Genomic DNA, 17,306 nt, shown 5'->3' with positions numbered 1-17,306 from the left:
CCCCCCCCCCCCCCCCCCCAGTACGTAATGACGGCGCAATGTCCACAAGTAGGCTACCATGAATGATGATGATAATAATAATAATATTGGATTGAGAATCGATTTTATCGGGCAGACCTACAGCAAATGCAACAAAATAAACTCTAAGACCTCTCATGCCACTTACACCAAGCCTTCACCCCCATTTTTTTAAATTACATTAAGGCAAGAGGGGAAATGGGCTCAAGTAGAAGCAATAGAGACAGGAGTAGTAGAGGAGGTTGAGGAGGAGAACGTGGCAGAGGAAGAAGATAAAGGAAAGACACGTTTGATCAAGAAGAAGACAGGGAAGTTTAAGAGAATCACCTGGCTGAGATAAGGGTAGGTGATTTTTATTTTTTATTTAAGCTTTCTACACTAGATGTATGCAGGTCAGTTGGAAATGGATCACCAGAATGAAGCTTAATTCAGTCACTTTTTAGTCTAGTTGGCCGATTACTTATTTAGTTTGATACTAATTTGTCAGGAATATATTTAGCCATAATTCATCCTTATGGTCTATTCTTGTATTTGAGAATGTACCAGACACCGTGTTCATTAAAAACTGTTATAAATTTTCCTCTGCCAAACACCCTTCATATTCCTTGTTGTTGTGCATACGCAGGCTGAAAGAGATGCCGTGACCCCAGAGGAGAGGGACAACATTGTAGAGGCAGTCCTGATGGATCTACTCTTGGTTGTATTTGATATGTGAGTAATGAGAGAGACGCCAGAGGGTCCAAATTCAGATACTTCGGGTCCAGAAGAGCCATGGTGGTGCATTTGCAAAAACTGTCGGGACATGAGTAGTGACCTGGAACGCAAATGTTGCTGACGAGCACCAGAGAATACCAATGCCATGCACCTGTGCATTACTTGGACGGCCCACATGCACCTGTTGTGCTTGGATGAAGGAATCCTTAGGTTGGAAAGGGCCCTGCAGGATGAGAACATTGCTCAAATAGACCCACAAGTCCTAGGAACTAATTGAGGAGCCAAATTGAAGGGATGTATGCCAGGCTGTTGTGGATGACGGTAGAATAAATCAGACATTTGATTTTCCTTTGGCGCTGGCTAAAACATCTTTGGGAGGCAACACAACTTTCTCTATGCAGAAAGGAAACCTTGATATCGCCTAGTCTGGTATATAAGAAAAATCTGTGTCTCTAGGGAACCTACACATTTTTTACTATGTTAACGCACACACATGTCTATTAAGGATGCTTCACACTACCTTTACCTAAAACTAATGCCATAAAGAAACTGTTATGTATAGGGCGATGTCAAATTGGAACACATTACCACTTTATTTAAAAATAACCACAAGTGAGTTCAGTTTAAAAAAAAATACAAAAATTAGCAATTACTCAAAAAGGAAATCCTCTTAAGCTGCATATGATAATAGATGTGTATTCATTTTGATTTATCTTAGTACGTATACACAGTACCTAGGCACTAGTACACAATGGTAACGCGTGTCTATTGGTTACTTGTTTCAAAGGAAATGTAAATGTATCGGTAAAACTATATTTTATTGATAATGGGTCATTATTAATATATAGTATTTATATTTTGTCCAAACGGCCTTGGCAACAAACCCAAAAGGAAAATACCCAAACCGGCAAGTGTCAGTAACATATTTGTTATTAAACGTCGGCTTGGTAACATGATCTCGTGAGGTGCTGTCCCAATCCCATTTTATACCTATCTGAGCCCATGCCTCACACACACTCCCTTACTTACCACCTGAGATCAGTTAAGTCTGTTAGTCTTTAGTCCTCAGGGCTCACTTTGGGATTGGGCCTTTGTCTCTGTACCCGTTAACTTTAACTGTAGACTCGAGCCCAAATAAGACCCGGCCTTATCAAGATGACTGGTTAAGTTTTAAACAACCATGCAGAGTCTTTTGAATGACATATATCTGTTCAGGTGAGATATTGAGTGCACCAGGATACATGTAATATTCTAGTAAAGTGTTCATTAGGATCCCAACACTTTAAAAAAAGGAACAATAGATTTGTTGTTGTTCTTCCTTAGTGTAATATAAGGTAGGAGTAGATGTGCCCATGGTGTTGAGATTTATAACATGTAACTTTCTATATGGATCATAATAGCCCACGGTTTTAAGCTTTAGTTAAAGCATATGCAATCTGGGCTCAGGGCCATCGGGTATTTTATCTGCTGAACGATAACATTTATGAAAGACCAATTTAATCGACGAAGCCCATAAAAAGGTACACTTCACTTATAGGCAGGGTATGAAAGTTAAAGATGCGAGCTTGTGACCGGGAGGTTGTCCGTAAAATCTGAGTGGATAAAAATCAGGGTGGTAAAAGTGAAAGAGCAGCGCAGCCCCTCCCTCATTACCATGACAGAGGCGCCCTTGAGCAAGGCCCCTAACCCCCAACTGCTCCAGTGGAGCTGCTCAATGGCCAGCAGACAGACTGTGGTTGTACTGTATGTACCCTTCCAGGTAATGTGGAACTGTGTAATTGGGAAAGGTCTTAGTTGTAAATGAGAATTTTTTCTGAGTGGACTCACCTTGCTATATAAAGGTTAAATAAAAGTTTTGTAGTTCTTCCTATATTATCTTTTTATGTATGTCATTGTTTTCAATAAAAACTGTGGTTAACAAACCTTTGACTAGTTGATTACTGAACACAGCCATCACATCCTGCGTCACCCACCACCACAGGTCAATGCTAAACCTGTAACATGATCTACTTAGTGTTTTACTTATCAATCGTTGGACTGAGATGTAAAGTGCAAATTTATTGTCCTTTTATTTCACTTTTTTTTAACCCTTGTGTTGTCTTCTTTCGGGACCCTCTCGGGTCCCTCGGGTCAAATTGACCCATGATTTATTTGGGGTTTTAAAAACAATTCTGAAATAAAATCCTACTTCATAATCTATTAACAAATATTGTCTTTATCTCAATTTCAAACAGCTGAGATAACATATATGTTTAGGGAATGTGTCCTTCGTTCTTTTTTCATAATGTTATAATTCACGTTAAATATCCCCTATGTGATTATTCTTATCTTAGAAAAAGTGGTCATATCCAGAATAATTTTCTGAATTAAGTCAAATACATTTTTATCACAGAAAATAATAAGACCATTGATTTTCAGGTCGAAAATATAACAATTTTTTTTCTTTTCTTCAAACATTTTTAAATGGGTCAATTTGATCTGAATACAACACAAGGGTTAAGTATATTGTCTTTATTTATTGGTTGTTAAAATGCTAAATCTTTCATAACCTGTGAAACTGTTGCTGCTATAGTTCAACCAGCGTGTTTAAAGCTTATCTGCGAGTTTCATTTAGTATAAAGTTAATAATTAAAGCTGTGAAGTGATAGCAGTCCAACTTGTCACACTTTTACATTTAATTAATGACACAATCAAAATGCCTAATTTCTTACAGAAATACAGTACATTTCAACAAAGCGGTATGTATAAACAATAAGTCAATTTTGTCATGGAAATTATGTCAATTTGGAATTGGTATTTTTACAAACCGATGAGTTTCCCTATAAACCCAGCAGTAATGTGTGGTTTTTACTCTTCATTTTATGATCTATAAATGGTAAATAACAGCAATTGAAAAACTGTGCCAGAGTTTAACCCTGGCTTGTCTTCCCGTTAACCGTGAACTTGTCCTTTCAGGTCAAAATTGAAAAGGAATATTTTTTTCTAATGTTTTTGTTGCTTTTTCTGATTTAGTTCTCATTTTTCCCAGGTTTTGGCACTTAAAAAAAAAAACCTTAGCTGGTTTAATAATTTTCCACTTATTCTTGGAATTCATGGTCAACAAACCTCATTTCAAATTATACAGACGTTTTTAGTTAAAAAGGTAGAAATTATGAATTATTTTGACTAATAGTTAAGATAAGAGGATGTTGAGTGGATCACAGATGGGTAGATGTCAAAGTTTAGTCCGGAAACTGTTTTGAAACCCTTAAATACGATAGAATTAAAATGCTATAACATTAAATAAAACACCCAAACAATTCAATGAAATTAATGTATGGAATCATCCATTTTATGTTTGGGCAATTTGGTTGAAAGAAACCCACATTTCTGATATAAAACACTTTGAAACGGGTCAATTTGACTCAAGGACAGCACAAGGGTTAAGCACAAGTCTACTTGCTTATTCTAAAAAATAGAAATCCGCATATCGTTTCACCTGCTCCTTATGTATATCACAAACTTGTCAGATGTCCAATAATATGCAGACCCTTTAGACCAGCTCCTTTTAAGACTTTCTTCTCATTCAGCACAGAACTGCTTATAGAAAAGAATAGTCTTTATTGTCGATGTAGATTGTAGTTTAATGTAATTGAATATAGTCTTTTCAGTGTAAAACAACAGTTGAAGTGCAAAGCAGGTGCACACACACACACATATATTTATGAGCATCTACCACAGGGTGCGCTTATCTACAGCATGGAAGAAGAGGAGCAAACATTCTGACGGACACCAAAAACCCTCAGTCTACTACATTAATGTTGCTGCTGTTGGGTTACACGATATGTCGATATATTTTGTCAAAACTATATGATATGAAATGCAATTTTGTGATATCATCGATCAATGCCGATCTGGCCGATACAGACAAGGGTTCTAAAATCAGGCAGTTTGTGGAGTCATTCAGCACAGAATAGAATATATTATCCTGTTACCATGGCCAAACTCATCATTTCTAAAGGAAGGAAGGAAAATTTGAGGAGATATTAAATGAAAATTAGAATTTGCAAAGGGACAAGAGTAGCGTCAGATCCTGGAATAAGAGTATTTAAGGCAGGTATAAAGGCAGAAGTATCAGCAGGGCCTCATCCTCTCTGATCTGGTGCAGCCTAGTTTTCTTAACTTCCAGCTCGGTTGTATCAGACAGACTGACACAACTTATGAAGCCAGTTGAAGAGCAGAGTGGAGGCATAGGTTTTTACAGAGGACATGCTCTAGCTCTAGTCTAAAACGTCAGCAGCCAGGCAAGTTGTGCTCGGTATCGAATGATGCACTATGGGGCCCTAAGGTAAAGCAGATTACTTGAACATATGTCATCATTGTAGTAAATTTAGCTACTAGCAAAGTATTGTTAATTTAACATTAATGGCTGTTTGTTTGTGGTTCAGTTTTACCTTCAGATGTCCAGAAAGTGATTGTTGGTGAAGAACATCAGCAGGAGTTGAGCTCCAGTCTGGACCAGGAGCCCCCCCACATTAAAGAGGAACAGGACGAACTTCAGGCCAGTCAGGATGAAGAGCGGCTTCAACGGCTGGAGGAGGTGGATATCACAAAATTCCCATTTTCTCTTTTCCATGTGAAGAGTGAAGAGGATGAAGAGAACCCTCAATTCTTACAGCTTCATCAAACTGAACAAATGAAAACAGAAGCTGTTGGAAAGGACTGTGGAGGACCAGAGCCAGCCATGAACTCAGATCCAGATACACATTTACAACCAGATACCTACGAGACTAGAGAATCATCTGAACCTGAAACTGATGACAGTAATGACTGGAAGGAGACCGGAGATCCTCTTTTAGGTTCAAACTCTCTGAACGATAAAGTCCCGGTCAGTGATTTGAAATCTAATCCTGGTGAGAAAGAGGACCTGAAACGATTTGGCACCAGTGGACATCTGAAGACATCTCAAACAGGAGAAAAGCCATTCAACTGCTTAGTCTGTAGCAAAGCTTTTACTGTGAATGGAAGTTTACAAAAACACATGAAAATCCACAGAGGGGAGAAACCATTCAGCTGCTCAATATGTGAGAAAGCTTTTACAGAGAATGGATATTTACAAACACACATGAGAACCCACACAGGAGAGAAACCATTCAGCTGCTCGGTCTGTAAGAAAGCCTTTACAGTGAGTGGAAGTTTACAGAAACACATGAGAATCCACACGGGAGAGAAACCATTTAGCTGTTCAGTCTGTAAGAAAGCTTTTATTCAACGTGGACATTTACAGAAACACATGAGAGGGCACACAGGAGAGAAACCATTTAGCTGCCCCGTCTGTAAGAAAGCCTTTACAGTGAATGGACATTTACATAGACACATGAGAATCCACACAGGAGAGAAACCGTTTAGCTGCTTATTCTGTGAGAAGGCTTTTACAGAGAGCGGACATTTAAAGGCACACATGAGAATCCACACAGGAGAGAAACCATTCAGCTGCTCTGTCTGTGAGAAATCTTTTACAGTGAGCGGAAGTTTACAGAAACACATGCGAATCCACACAGGAGAGAAATCATATAGCTGCTCAGTCTGCATGAAAACCTTTGTACAAAGTGCAAATTTACAAGCACACATGAGAATCCACACGGGAAAGAAACCATTTAGCTGCTCAGTTTGTGAGAAAGCTTTTACGGTGAGTGGACATTTAGATAGACACATGAGAATCCACACAGGAGAGAAACCATTTAGCTGCTCAGTCTGTAAGAAAGCTTTTAGAGTGAGTGGACATTTAAAGACACACATGAGAACCCACACAGGAGAGAGGCCATATAGCTGCACTCTCTGTAAGAAAGCCTTTGCAGTAAGTGGAGTTTTACATAAACACATGAGAATCCACACAGGAGAGAAACCATGAAGCTGTCTAAAGTGGAGCTCCGGTCTTAATGGAGAGCAGGGAACCTTAATTAGGTTTGTCTTTTAAAATGATGTGACATGCAATACTCTGTGCTCTAGCTAACACTTTATAAGAACCATCACTAAAAAATTGTAAATTGATAGTTAACCCTTGTGTTGTCCTTGGGTCAAATTTGACCCATTCTCAAAACTAGAGAAATATGAGTTTCTTTTTAACCGAATTACACAAAATGTAAGGACAATTATAAATATTTCATTGCATTTTGGGTATTCAATTTCATGTCATTTGAAAAATTTGAAATGGATTTAAAACCTGACTAAACTTTAAGAAACATGTCTGTGATTATCCTCTGTTAGTCAAAGTAATTCATCATTTCAAAACTAGGTATTATTTCCTATAAATAAAATGTATTGACCATTCCAAAAATAAGTGTAAAACTAGTGTTAATGAGTGGGTTTAAGTGAATAATAGCATTTAAAATGTTGCACAAGTGAAAACATTGAAGAAGTGCGTTAAAAAGGGACAAAAAAACGTCATGGTAAATACATAATTGTGAGATTAATACATTTATTTTTTTAGGGTATTAAAATAAAATAAAGTAACAAATCATACTTTTTAACAAGTTAGTTGAGCAATTATAAATGTATCAATATTCAGACCATGGCATAGTAAACCGCAGTTATTTCATACATTAACACCATTAGTTTTCTTTAGAGAATACCATTCAACATAACTCAGCTTATGCCAATAACAGAATGTATCTTATTTTGATTATAAATCTTTTTTTTTTTTTTAACAACATTAACTGGCACTGCCACTGTTTTGGGCTCCACTGTGGTGGTACCTGCGCTGCCTGCACCTTTTTTTCCGCCGTAAACTCTGCTCCCATGAACTTCCTCCATGCCATTGTACTGCTGGTGCACCCATTGAAGATGTAATGCTAAGCACTCGCCAGACAAATTGCAGTACGTTACCGAATCTGGCTTTGCATTTGGCGCCTCCGCTTGTTACCAGACACCGAGACAGTGAAAGCTAAGATGGAGAGACCGTTGTGAAAAGGGGAGAGAGACAGGGGCTTGACACGCAACAAAGGGTCGCAGGCTGGATTCGAACCTGGGTCGCTGACTAACAGAGTGAGCTACGTATAGACTCTCCCAACTCAACATATCACTACAGTCATTTAAAAACCATTTGAAATGAAAATACAGGCAACACTAGGAGAGTGTTTTAATTTAATTAAGTCATGTCCATTGAAAAAAAAAACTAAAAAATGATAAAAAATGTTACTATTTCCAAACATTAATTCATTAGTTATGCTATAATTTGTTATTTTAACAGTATACTGTGGCTCTTGACCCTCGGATCTAATTGACCCGTTTTCCTATATCAATGTTATTTTTAATTCTCCAAAATAACATGATTGATTCCACACAACGCTATTTGCCAAGTACAAATCTCTACTTTCATTATTTTGGGGGTGTCTTATTCAATTTTATAGCATTTAAAAACAAACTGAAGTGTTTTTGAAATAGTATTGAGGAAAAGTTGACATATTCCAGACTGTGATTATCCATCAACATCCATTCCTTTAATTTCAGTCTAAATAATTCCTATATTCTGCTTTTCTAACTCAAACATTAGGTATAATTTCCTATAAATGAGGTTTATTGACCATAAATTCCCCAAATAACTGTGAAACTAAAGTTAATGAGTTAGTGTTACGTAGTGTTAAAAAGCATCAAAAGTGTTGAAAAAAGGAACAAAAATGTAAGAAAAAGTTAAAAGCATTGATTAAAAATGTCAACTAAAGTGGTGATTTTCAATTTTGACGGGAAGACAACACAAGGGGTAAAATTTTATATATTTTGTTTAGTATATTATTAAGAAATTGTTTATAAGCTGTAAATAAAAATGCTTTGTAAAATACATGCTAGGTCATTTTATACAATATTAATTTTGCAAACGTCTCCTCTAACCCTAACCCCAAAAATGTTCAACTTTTACTAATAATATGTATGTTTATTTTAGTTGTAGGTGTTCTTTCAGATAGTCTTAAGCGCGGAAGACAACATGAAAATTGACAAATATTAACATTAACAAAGGATTTAGAAGTATCTTAATTTTTTAAAGTAATTTACTCAAGTTAATTTGGCATGGGTGTAGGTTTTGTTTCAACATTGGGGGGGGGGGGGGCGGACATTGTAACGGGTGGGTGTCCCTCCCATAAGTTTGGGCATCATACACTTCATTTCCTGCTTTTTGCTGAATTTTTATGCAACAATTTGTGCATTCTTTGCATCAATTTATGGTGCCATGGTTTTTAATTATGTAAAGGACATTATTATTCTCCTGTATTGTTTAAAACGTCATGCATATTAAAAAAATCACAAGTAATTTTTTCTTTTACTTTTGTTTTTTAGGAATCCTATACATCTCACCAACAAATCTATTAAATGAACCTATTTAAAGCCAGCAGCTCCACAGTTTAAATAACAATAAATCACATCTTTATGTTTTTAGGGGGAACAAATCTACCTCTTCTAAATATTGGTGTGGAATATTCCCTGCATCCCCCACAAAGTCTGCACCGATGACTTCATGGAAACAAGTTATTAACGGCGTCCATATTTTAAAATGTGTGATTAACGTTCTTTTTGGCCTAGCAAACGTAGTTTTTCACACACCAGTAATGTTAGAAAAACTACAACACACACCAGATCTAGTTAGACCGGTAACACAACAGACATGTTGGCACACACGGCGTTTGGGCTTGCGAGTAGACGGTGAGATTCTGGATGGAAAGTTTCCTTTTTAAAAGTGGTCAAAAATCTTAAATTTTGCACCGAAATCTGTGTAATAAATGGCATCAACCCAACCCTGCTGCAAGAACCTCTGACACATGCAAGTGAGCATGAGCATGGCCAACATATACTTCCATCATATTCTTCTCATCTCTTATACACTCATACTTTTATTATTCTACATCATTTATTAAACCTCACACTGTTCTTCCGTCATTATGTCTCAGTTTAAAATTTGACAAACCTTGAAGCTGTCCTCCATCTTTGCATCAGCGGGGATCGAACCGCTGACCTTCTGCAGCAGCAGAACAAGCCTCTCCTACAGAGAATAATAAACCGCATCAGGTATAACAATTAAAATGTTTCAACCTTCTAAGACAGGCAGGCAGGATTTTTAAGAATCTTAAAAAAAAAGTAAGATATTTAAAAATATATTACGATATATTGGCATAAAACACATAAAAGAAATCCAGAGACACGTGACAAAACAAAAATGTAAATGTTATATAACGCTTTTCCAGTCTTAACAACTGCTCAAAGCGCATCTACAGGTAACATTCACCATTCATACACTGTGGCCGGGGCTGCCGTACAAGGTGCCACTTGCTCATCAAATAAACATTCACACACATTAACACTTCCCTAACATTAGTTATTTGTAGTTATTTAAGTTCTCATTAAAATAATATGTTAATTATTTGTTTTATTGTCACAACAGAACATCAAAATATATTAAAGTTCTGATAAGTAAAATATATAAAAATACAAACTTAAGATATGAAACTTAAAGTCCTTTGATAAAAACACAAAAACAAAACCCCCAAAAAATCTGTGTTGCCAACAGGGACGTTGTAGAGCGTCCTCTGGTGGACAGACTATGCAACGCCATCACTAACAGGGACGTTGTAGAGCGTCCTCTGGTGGACAGACTTTGCTATACTATCATTTATTTGTCAAAATGCTTCTGATGAATTAAAATTCATCTAATTCAGTCAGAAAAAAAGATTAGCTATGATACGACAAGGAGACACAATAATGTGGCAAATGACTAGGCTGCTGTGCAAGTCTACAGTCTTAAGTCTAAAAGTCTTTGGAAGATTTTGCAATGAGGACACCAGGTGGGCGGAAGTTGAGGGGCGCGGTCTGGGATGGCGGAAACGAGATTTCACCATTTGGTTGATTTCTGAATCAAATGGTGACAACCGTGTTGAAGAATTCACAAAAAAAGCTTTTCATGAAAACGTCTTCATTTATAGATTAAATGAAAACCAAAGCACACTAATGGCCTCTAACACAGGCCACAGTGCAAGGAGGGTGACATTGGTAGAGGCAGTGAGAGAGGTTCACCAGTTCCAGATGGAGGAAAGGTGAGAGAACAACATTGACCTTTTTTTAAAAGAGAAGGATGTGAAAAGTAAATTAAACCATTGGCAAATATATGAAGACATTAGATTGATTTCCAAAAGGTAAAAGTAACATTTTCTACATTTCTCTTGTAGTGAGAACCTGCTCATGGCTGTGAGAAATGAAATGGAGAGACTTCTACGTTAAATGGCAATTAGCAAAGGCCATGCTCTGGCAATCAAATAACACAGTTGCCCTGTTATAAAAGCATTACAAATATAAAAATGTGTTTTTAAGAATCTTTAGCCTATCTCTCCCTTACTGGAGAGCTGTTTGTGCAACACAATTCAATATGTTATCAGTGAGTCTATAATGTCTCCAAACCAACAACTGTTCCTGACAAACTTTTCCTCTAATTCTTTGTTCCACATAGACAACACTTTAAAAACGTGAGGATCTATAACAAACAATGTGAGATTTATAATAAGACATAACATTTGACGTGGATCATGTTATGGTTTTATAAGAGAATCCATAGACATTCAGGCACTGCCAGGATTTGCCAGGCGCTTTAACCCTGGGGTCCCTGAGGCCATTTTTACAGTTTATTTTCCGTCTGGATTTATTTTTATAATAAAGCTTGTAAAACATCAACCCTGTTGTCTACAGTCAAGATATGAACATCATTTTGTTTAGGACAAACTGGGTTATTAGAATATTTGGGTTGCAGTGAGGTCACATGCATGTTAAAAATGGTTGTAGGGCCTTAAAGACAAATAAATAAATAAAACGGAACATGAATCTTCCAGATATGTATTGATATCACAGACAGATAAGTAATGAATAAGCCATTTTCCTTTCTAAAACACTTCTCATATGTCTTGGGAGTCACACTGTGAACTTCTACAGTTAACAAAATACATGCATTTTTTTGAAGAAAGTCAAGACGCTTTTGCTCTCATGACATTTACTTATGCCAATAATAACATAATAATGTCATATTTATTGATATTACACCCACAACAATGCTATACAAGCAAATGTGTGTCTAAATAGTGCACCATTTGGCCTTCCATAGAGTCTATAGGCCTTTTTGTCCCCTCTGGCCTTCCATACAAGAGGGTTGACTTTATCTCCCAGATATGGGCATGTATTTCCGGATACACAGACAAGAGAGAAAGAGAGAGAGAGAGAGGACAGACGCAGGAGCAAGCCAGCGGCAGAAATTAGCCGAAACGCGATGAATTATGGATATAAAGTGGATCAATCTTGGATATAACAGTGTGGATTTAAAGGCCAAAGAGGCTGAAGTTCCAGGCTGGATAGAAAATCCCCTGTGGAGGCTAGAAAGCCCCGGAAAAGACCGCCGTAAACGCGAAAACGTCAGGATTTAAACGCAACCGGGGGTGAGCAAATCGCTTGTATGGTTCAAAAGTTATTAAACTATGAATCAGAGGTGCTTTTTTACTCGTGGGCGAGTGTCTCAGGCTCAGAGGGTTAACCACTAAGCTACAGCGCCTCCTACAGGTTGGTATTTTTTTTACATGACTTTAATAAGCTAGTGAAACACATTGATGTAACACATTGAATCTGTTTAACCATTTACGTTAGAAACACTGAATGCAAATGGAACCATTTGTTTATTAACAAGAAAACTCCATGGGGCACCTTTAAAGGTCCCATCGTATGAAAATGTCCCTTTATGAGTTTTTTTGACATTAATATGAGTTCCCCGATCCTGCCTATGGTCCCCCTGTGGTTAGAAATGGTGATAGGTGTAAACTGAGCCCTGGGTATCCTGCTTTGCCTTTGAGAAAATGAAAGCTCAGATTGGCCAATCTGGAATCTTGCTCCTTATGAGGTCATAAGCTCTCTCTGCTTTGCCCGCCCAGAGAATTTTGCCCCCCCCATGAGAGAGAGACCGCATGGCCTTCAAACCAGCAAAGTATCCGTTGGTCAGGGCCACACCCCCAGCCTCTTATTAGGGGACCACTAAGGTCTATTTTAAAGACACTTCAGATACAGTGTTAAAGACCACTAAGGTCTATACTAAAGAGACTTCAGATACAGTATTAGGGGACCACTAAGGTCTATATAAAAGAGACTTCAGATACAGTATTAGGGACCACTAAGGTCTATAAAAAAGAGACTTCAGATACAGTATTAGGGACCACGACAGTCTATATAAAAGCATCCAAATGGCACCATGTCATGGGACCATTAACTTTTAACTTTGATGCAGTGATATACAGGGGTCACACACAGCAAGACATTCAACAGGCCCTAGTTTCAATTTAAATACACGGTTCGCTACATTTTCTTGGCCCTGCTGTTGGGTGTGGTTTAAGGTGCATGTGACACTGACTGATGTCTTACTTAAATGTAAGGGGATACTTCACCGATTAGATTCAGCTCTGTATCAGTAGAAACCGGGTAGTATTTTTGGATGACCTCATGTCCCCTGATACGAGAGATCTCTTTTTGTGGGTCTGGAAAAAAAACTTCAGATGACGCAAAACAACAATTTTAGCATCATCAGAAGATTTTTTGCAGGCAATGGACTACAGCCAGTACTAAGAGCTACTTCCGCATGTTTTCAAGGGGTTGGACTCTCGTCTTTACCTGAGGACTGCCAAAGCAAAATGAGTGTCAGCCATCTTGAAGCTTCGCTGAACTGGCTCAGAAGAAGAAATCTTTTACAAAAATGATGTGCATTTAAACTACCGCACATGTCCCACCGGGATACATTGGTACAGATTGGAGAATATGCAGGAAACTTCATTACAGACGGAATACTCAACACACTATGCGAGCTTCGCCTGCTATGGGGAGCAGCACCTCAGCCAGCGGTGTTGCTAAAGCAGCTAGCAGGGTAAGGGGACATCGACGGCGGCGTGCGCTAAAGTGGAAACGCGAACGAGGAAGACTTCCAGCTAGTTAGAAAGCTAACGCTAGCCGGACACCTGTCCCATCCTCCTGCTTGCAAGTGTCCGATCATAAGACAACAAACTGGACTACATCCAACTTAAACGAATCTCCCAACGCCAGTTCAGAGACTTCAGGGTTTTTGTTTCTGTGGAAACATGGCTTAACAACAGTATACAGGTAAGACTAATGGAGGTGGGCTGTGTTAACACGGACACGGACTGGTGCAGAAACGGGGGGGGCTTCTATCCAGCTACTGTTCACTGTTGGTGGAGTTTGTGACTGGTAAATGCCGACCATCCTACATTCCACGCAAATTCACGGCTGTTTTGTTAGAAAAAACACAACTAAGACGTGTTTTTTTATTTGTTGAGGAAGAAGGGAGGCTAGAGTTCTATAGGAGAATTTAGAAAAAGGTTTAATTGCATTATAAAAATGATATGACAAAGACAATAACACACAAAATACAACAGCACTGCAGCATGATCCCTCTTCGGAGACTTATCAAACAGCCCCGAATCATTGTGTCAGAATTATATACTCTGCACCTGGGGGCGGTCTGTGATTATCAACATACATTCCTTTCATTTTAGTCTAAATAATTCCTCATTTCTGCTTTTCTAACTCAATCATTAGGTACAATTTCCTATAAATGAAGTTTATAGACCATAAATTCCAAAAATTACTGTAAAACTAAAGTTAATAAATTTGTGTTTTGTAGTGTTGAAAACGTCTAAAATAGTGACAAACGTTGGAAAAAAGTGTTGGAATAAGAATAAGAAAGAAAAGATTGCATGAAAAAAGTCTTGTGATTAATTATCAACTAATTAATAATGAAATGAATAACTACAACCAAAAATCCCCAAATCCATAACTAGCAAAAGTTAAAAGGTATCAGAGTTCTTGGCATAGAAAAGGTTGGAAAAAAATTTCATTTCGTACAACACACAATATCTAACTCAACTAAAAGATATTTGCTAAAAGGAGGGAAAGGGTGTGTGTGTGTGTGTGTGTGTTTAGAGTCAATCTGTGATCGTTAAGGGCTCAGGTTGGGAAAAAGAATATTAGTTACACGAAAGACCGTGTGAAGCCTAAACTAACAGAGTGGCTATCCAAAAACAAATACATTGAGTCAATACATGTACATTTACAGAGGCTAAATAGTTAACAGCGTGGCTTAGCCACTGCACAGAAGTGCACATTATGACAGGAGGAAATCCTTTTGTTAGCTTGCTGTATCATCATTGGGGGAAAGCCAGGCTGGGAGAACCGGGATTCTTCTGTCTAGTGATGCCGTCCTTGTGTGCTGTATCCTAATCCTGCAGGCCTAATGAAGCTAAGCGCTTCGGTCCTGGTAGTTAGTTTGGTGCCAACTTGTTTTGTTCTTCAGTTTCTTCAGGTTTTTGGTTATTTTGCTTCCAAGCGCATACAAACTTAAATGGTGTTTTGATTGGGATCCGGTTTCTGAATGTCCTCTGTCTTCAGTCTCTGGGTGAGATGCTAACCGTAGCACATGCTGGCTTTAGCATGCTAGCTCGTTCTCAATGGCAAAACACTGCAACAACACGCACTAGTTGTCCATAATCTCCAAAAGAACTACTTCCTGTCCCTGTTGTGCAGGTATTCCACCAGTGTCCCTTGTCTAGAAGAAGTCTCCCAGCTAATCCTGCCGTGGACTGACCAAAGCTGGAGACAGACTTATCCAGCTGACCGAATCTTACCAAGCTACTGAGCATGTGTGACTTTCAACAAAGATAGTATAGAAGTGAGATGTCTCACTCTGGAGCTAAAACAGAGACCTAAACACACAGGGTGAAAACAGGATCTGCAGCAATGTGCGGTACAAAAAAAATACCGTGTTATTTCTGAAAATGAAACTAGGGCTTCACAATTAATCAAATTTTAATCACAATAACAATTTTGACTTCCCATGAGGAAATTTGCGTGATTGAGCGTTTTTTTTTTTAAATGCATCATTTCATAGAACGCTCAGGTTTTTTTGCATTTCGCATCTACCGCTCGTTAAACCACTGTCTGATCATTTTTCAGTCAGAGTTGTTCCCTGCATCGCGCAGCTTATTTTTAAGATGTTGACAATCACAGAGGACAGAGTAACGAAAGGAAAACTCAACAGATAGCAGTCTGTTATACGTCGGTCTCAAGGTTTACCAGTTTACCAGTAAACGCAACATTTTGTCCCATCTGTGTTGTTTTTCAGACAACAGCAGTGAGCAGTGCAAGCTCACAGGCTCTAAGGCGCGAGTGATATTTTTCCTCTAGGAAGCACTGTAATGTCCTCGCATCCGCTGCAATGTTGTTATATGGATATGGTTTAATTTTGTGTTACATGACCCATTTCTTCTGTAAAGCCGTGCCTGTGTTGGATGTCTCCTCTACTCTCCGCACCCCGCAAAGCAGCGCCGCTCCACACTTCTACAACCGGTTGTCAGACACCGCCTACCAAAAGCCTGGGTCTGACCGAGGTTTCTGCCTAAAAGGAAGTTTTTCCTCGCCGCTCTCGCACTGTTGCTTGCTCTGTAGGAAACTACTAGAATTGTTGGGTCCTTGTAAATTCTGGAGTGTGGTCTAGACCTACTCTATCTGTAAAGTGTCTTGAGACAACGCTTGTTATGAATTGATACTATAAATAAAATTGAATTGAATTCTGTCATTTGTCTACAGTTTTCATTTTTTATTAACACAGCTGTATATTGTTAAGTATGAGAGGCAAACCTGTATTTGTACCCGTGTTGCAGCTGCATGTCTATACAACTTCAACATAAGAAGATTGTTACATAATATAGATGTGAAAGCAGTTATAAACAGCCTATGTGACGGTGACATTTGTTTTGGTTAAAATCAACAAATAATCGTGAGAATAATCGTGATCGCAATATTGATCAAAATAATGGTGATTATCATTTTGGCCATAATCGTGCAGCCCTAAATGAAACCATGTAAACCTATTCTGGTACAACCTTAAAATACAATTTGAAAAAGAGCATTATATAGGTTCTTTAAGTGAACATAAAGGCATGCTTGTGTGTGCAAGAATATAATGCACTGCAGGTTAAAGGGCAGGTCAAATTTTCTCTTGAAATATTGCAACTTTATTGTCAGTATCAACGTATATGAGGTATATGTTTTACATGTGCAGAAAGCTGTCAACAAGCAGAAATCTTACTTTTTAATGGGGTGGTGGGGGAAACATCTGCATGTTATCTCTATGTTATCAAACTCGTCTAGAAAGCACTGGGTGCACTCTAGGGTTGCATGATAACGTGATACGAATCTGAGCGGTGACTTAACCGCAAAAATTGGGAGATTTTAAAAAAGGCGTGCTGTGCGCGTGACACTCTTCCCTTTACCAACAGTATTACCAGAAGAAACCACCGTTCCGATAGCGGAAACTCTGCACAGCGTGTGTTGTGTACGGCCACGTAAGATTTAAAAGTGTTTAAAGGGTTTCAGAAACCCTTTAAACACTTTTTTTTACAACCATCTTGGACGTCATTGTTTACACAGCAAAGAAAATGTATAATCTAATAAGAATTTGTAGTTTTTATAAGTTTAACAATTTTTTTTTAAATGCATTTCTTCTTGCACGCGGTTAA

The 17,306-nt window shown here is 38.2% G+C and overlaps 1 protein-coding gene across 2 annotated transcripts in view; it reads left to right on the top strand.

Moving 5' to 3' along the window:
* LOC117939491 (gastrula zinc finger protein XlCGF57.1-like) overlaps nt 1-6,967 on the top strand; it is a 9,364-nt gene extending 2,397 nt beyond the window's left edge. Inside the window, exons 2-3 of one of the 2 annotated variants that reach the window (XM_034864900.1) lie at nt 5,160-6,166; nt 6,503-6,967. In XM_034864900.1, coding sequence (XP_034720791.1) covers nt 5,160-6,166; nt 6,503-6,622 — 1,127 coding nt within the window. In that variant the 3' untranslated portion in view covers nt 6,623-6,967. Of the gene's footprint in view, nt 1-5,159 lie in introns of both variants that reach the window. The other variant, XM_034864899.1, reaches the window with a different exon arrangement.
* Nucleotides 6,968-17,306: the final 10,339 nt, after the last annotated feature.

This window comes from Etheostoma cragini, chromosome 24 (assembly GCF_013103735.1).
Source record: "Etheostoma cragini isolate CJK2018 chromosome 24, CSU_Ecrag_1.0, whole genome shotgun sequence".
Lineage (NCBI taxonomy): Eukaryota > Metazoa > Chordata > Actinopteri > Perciformes > Percidae > Etheostoma > Etheostoma cragini.
Note: the sequence above shows the minus strand (reverse complement) of the source record. Positions and strands in the feature narration are given on the sequence as shown.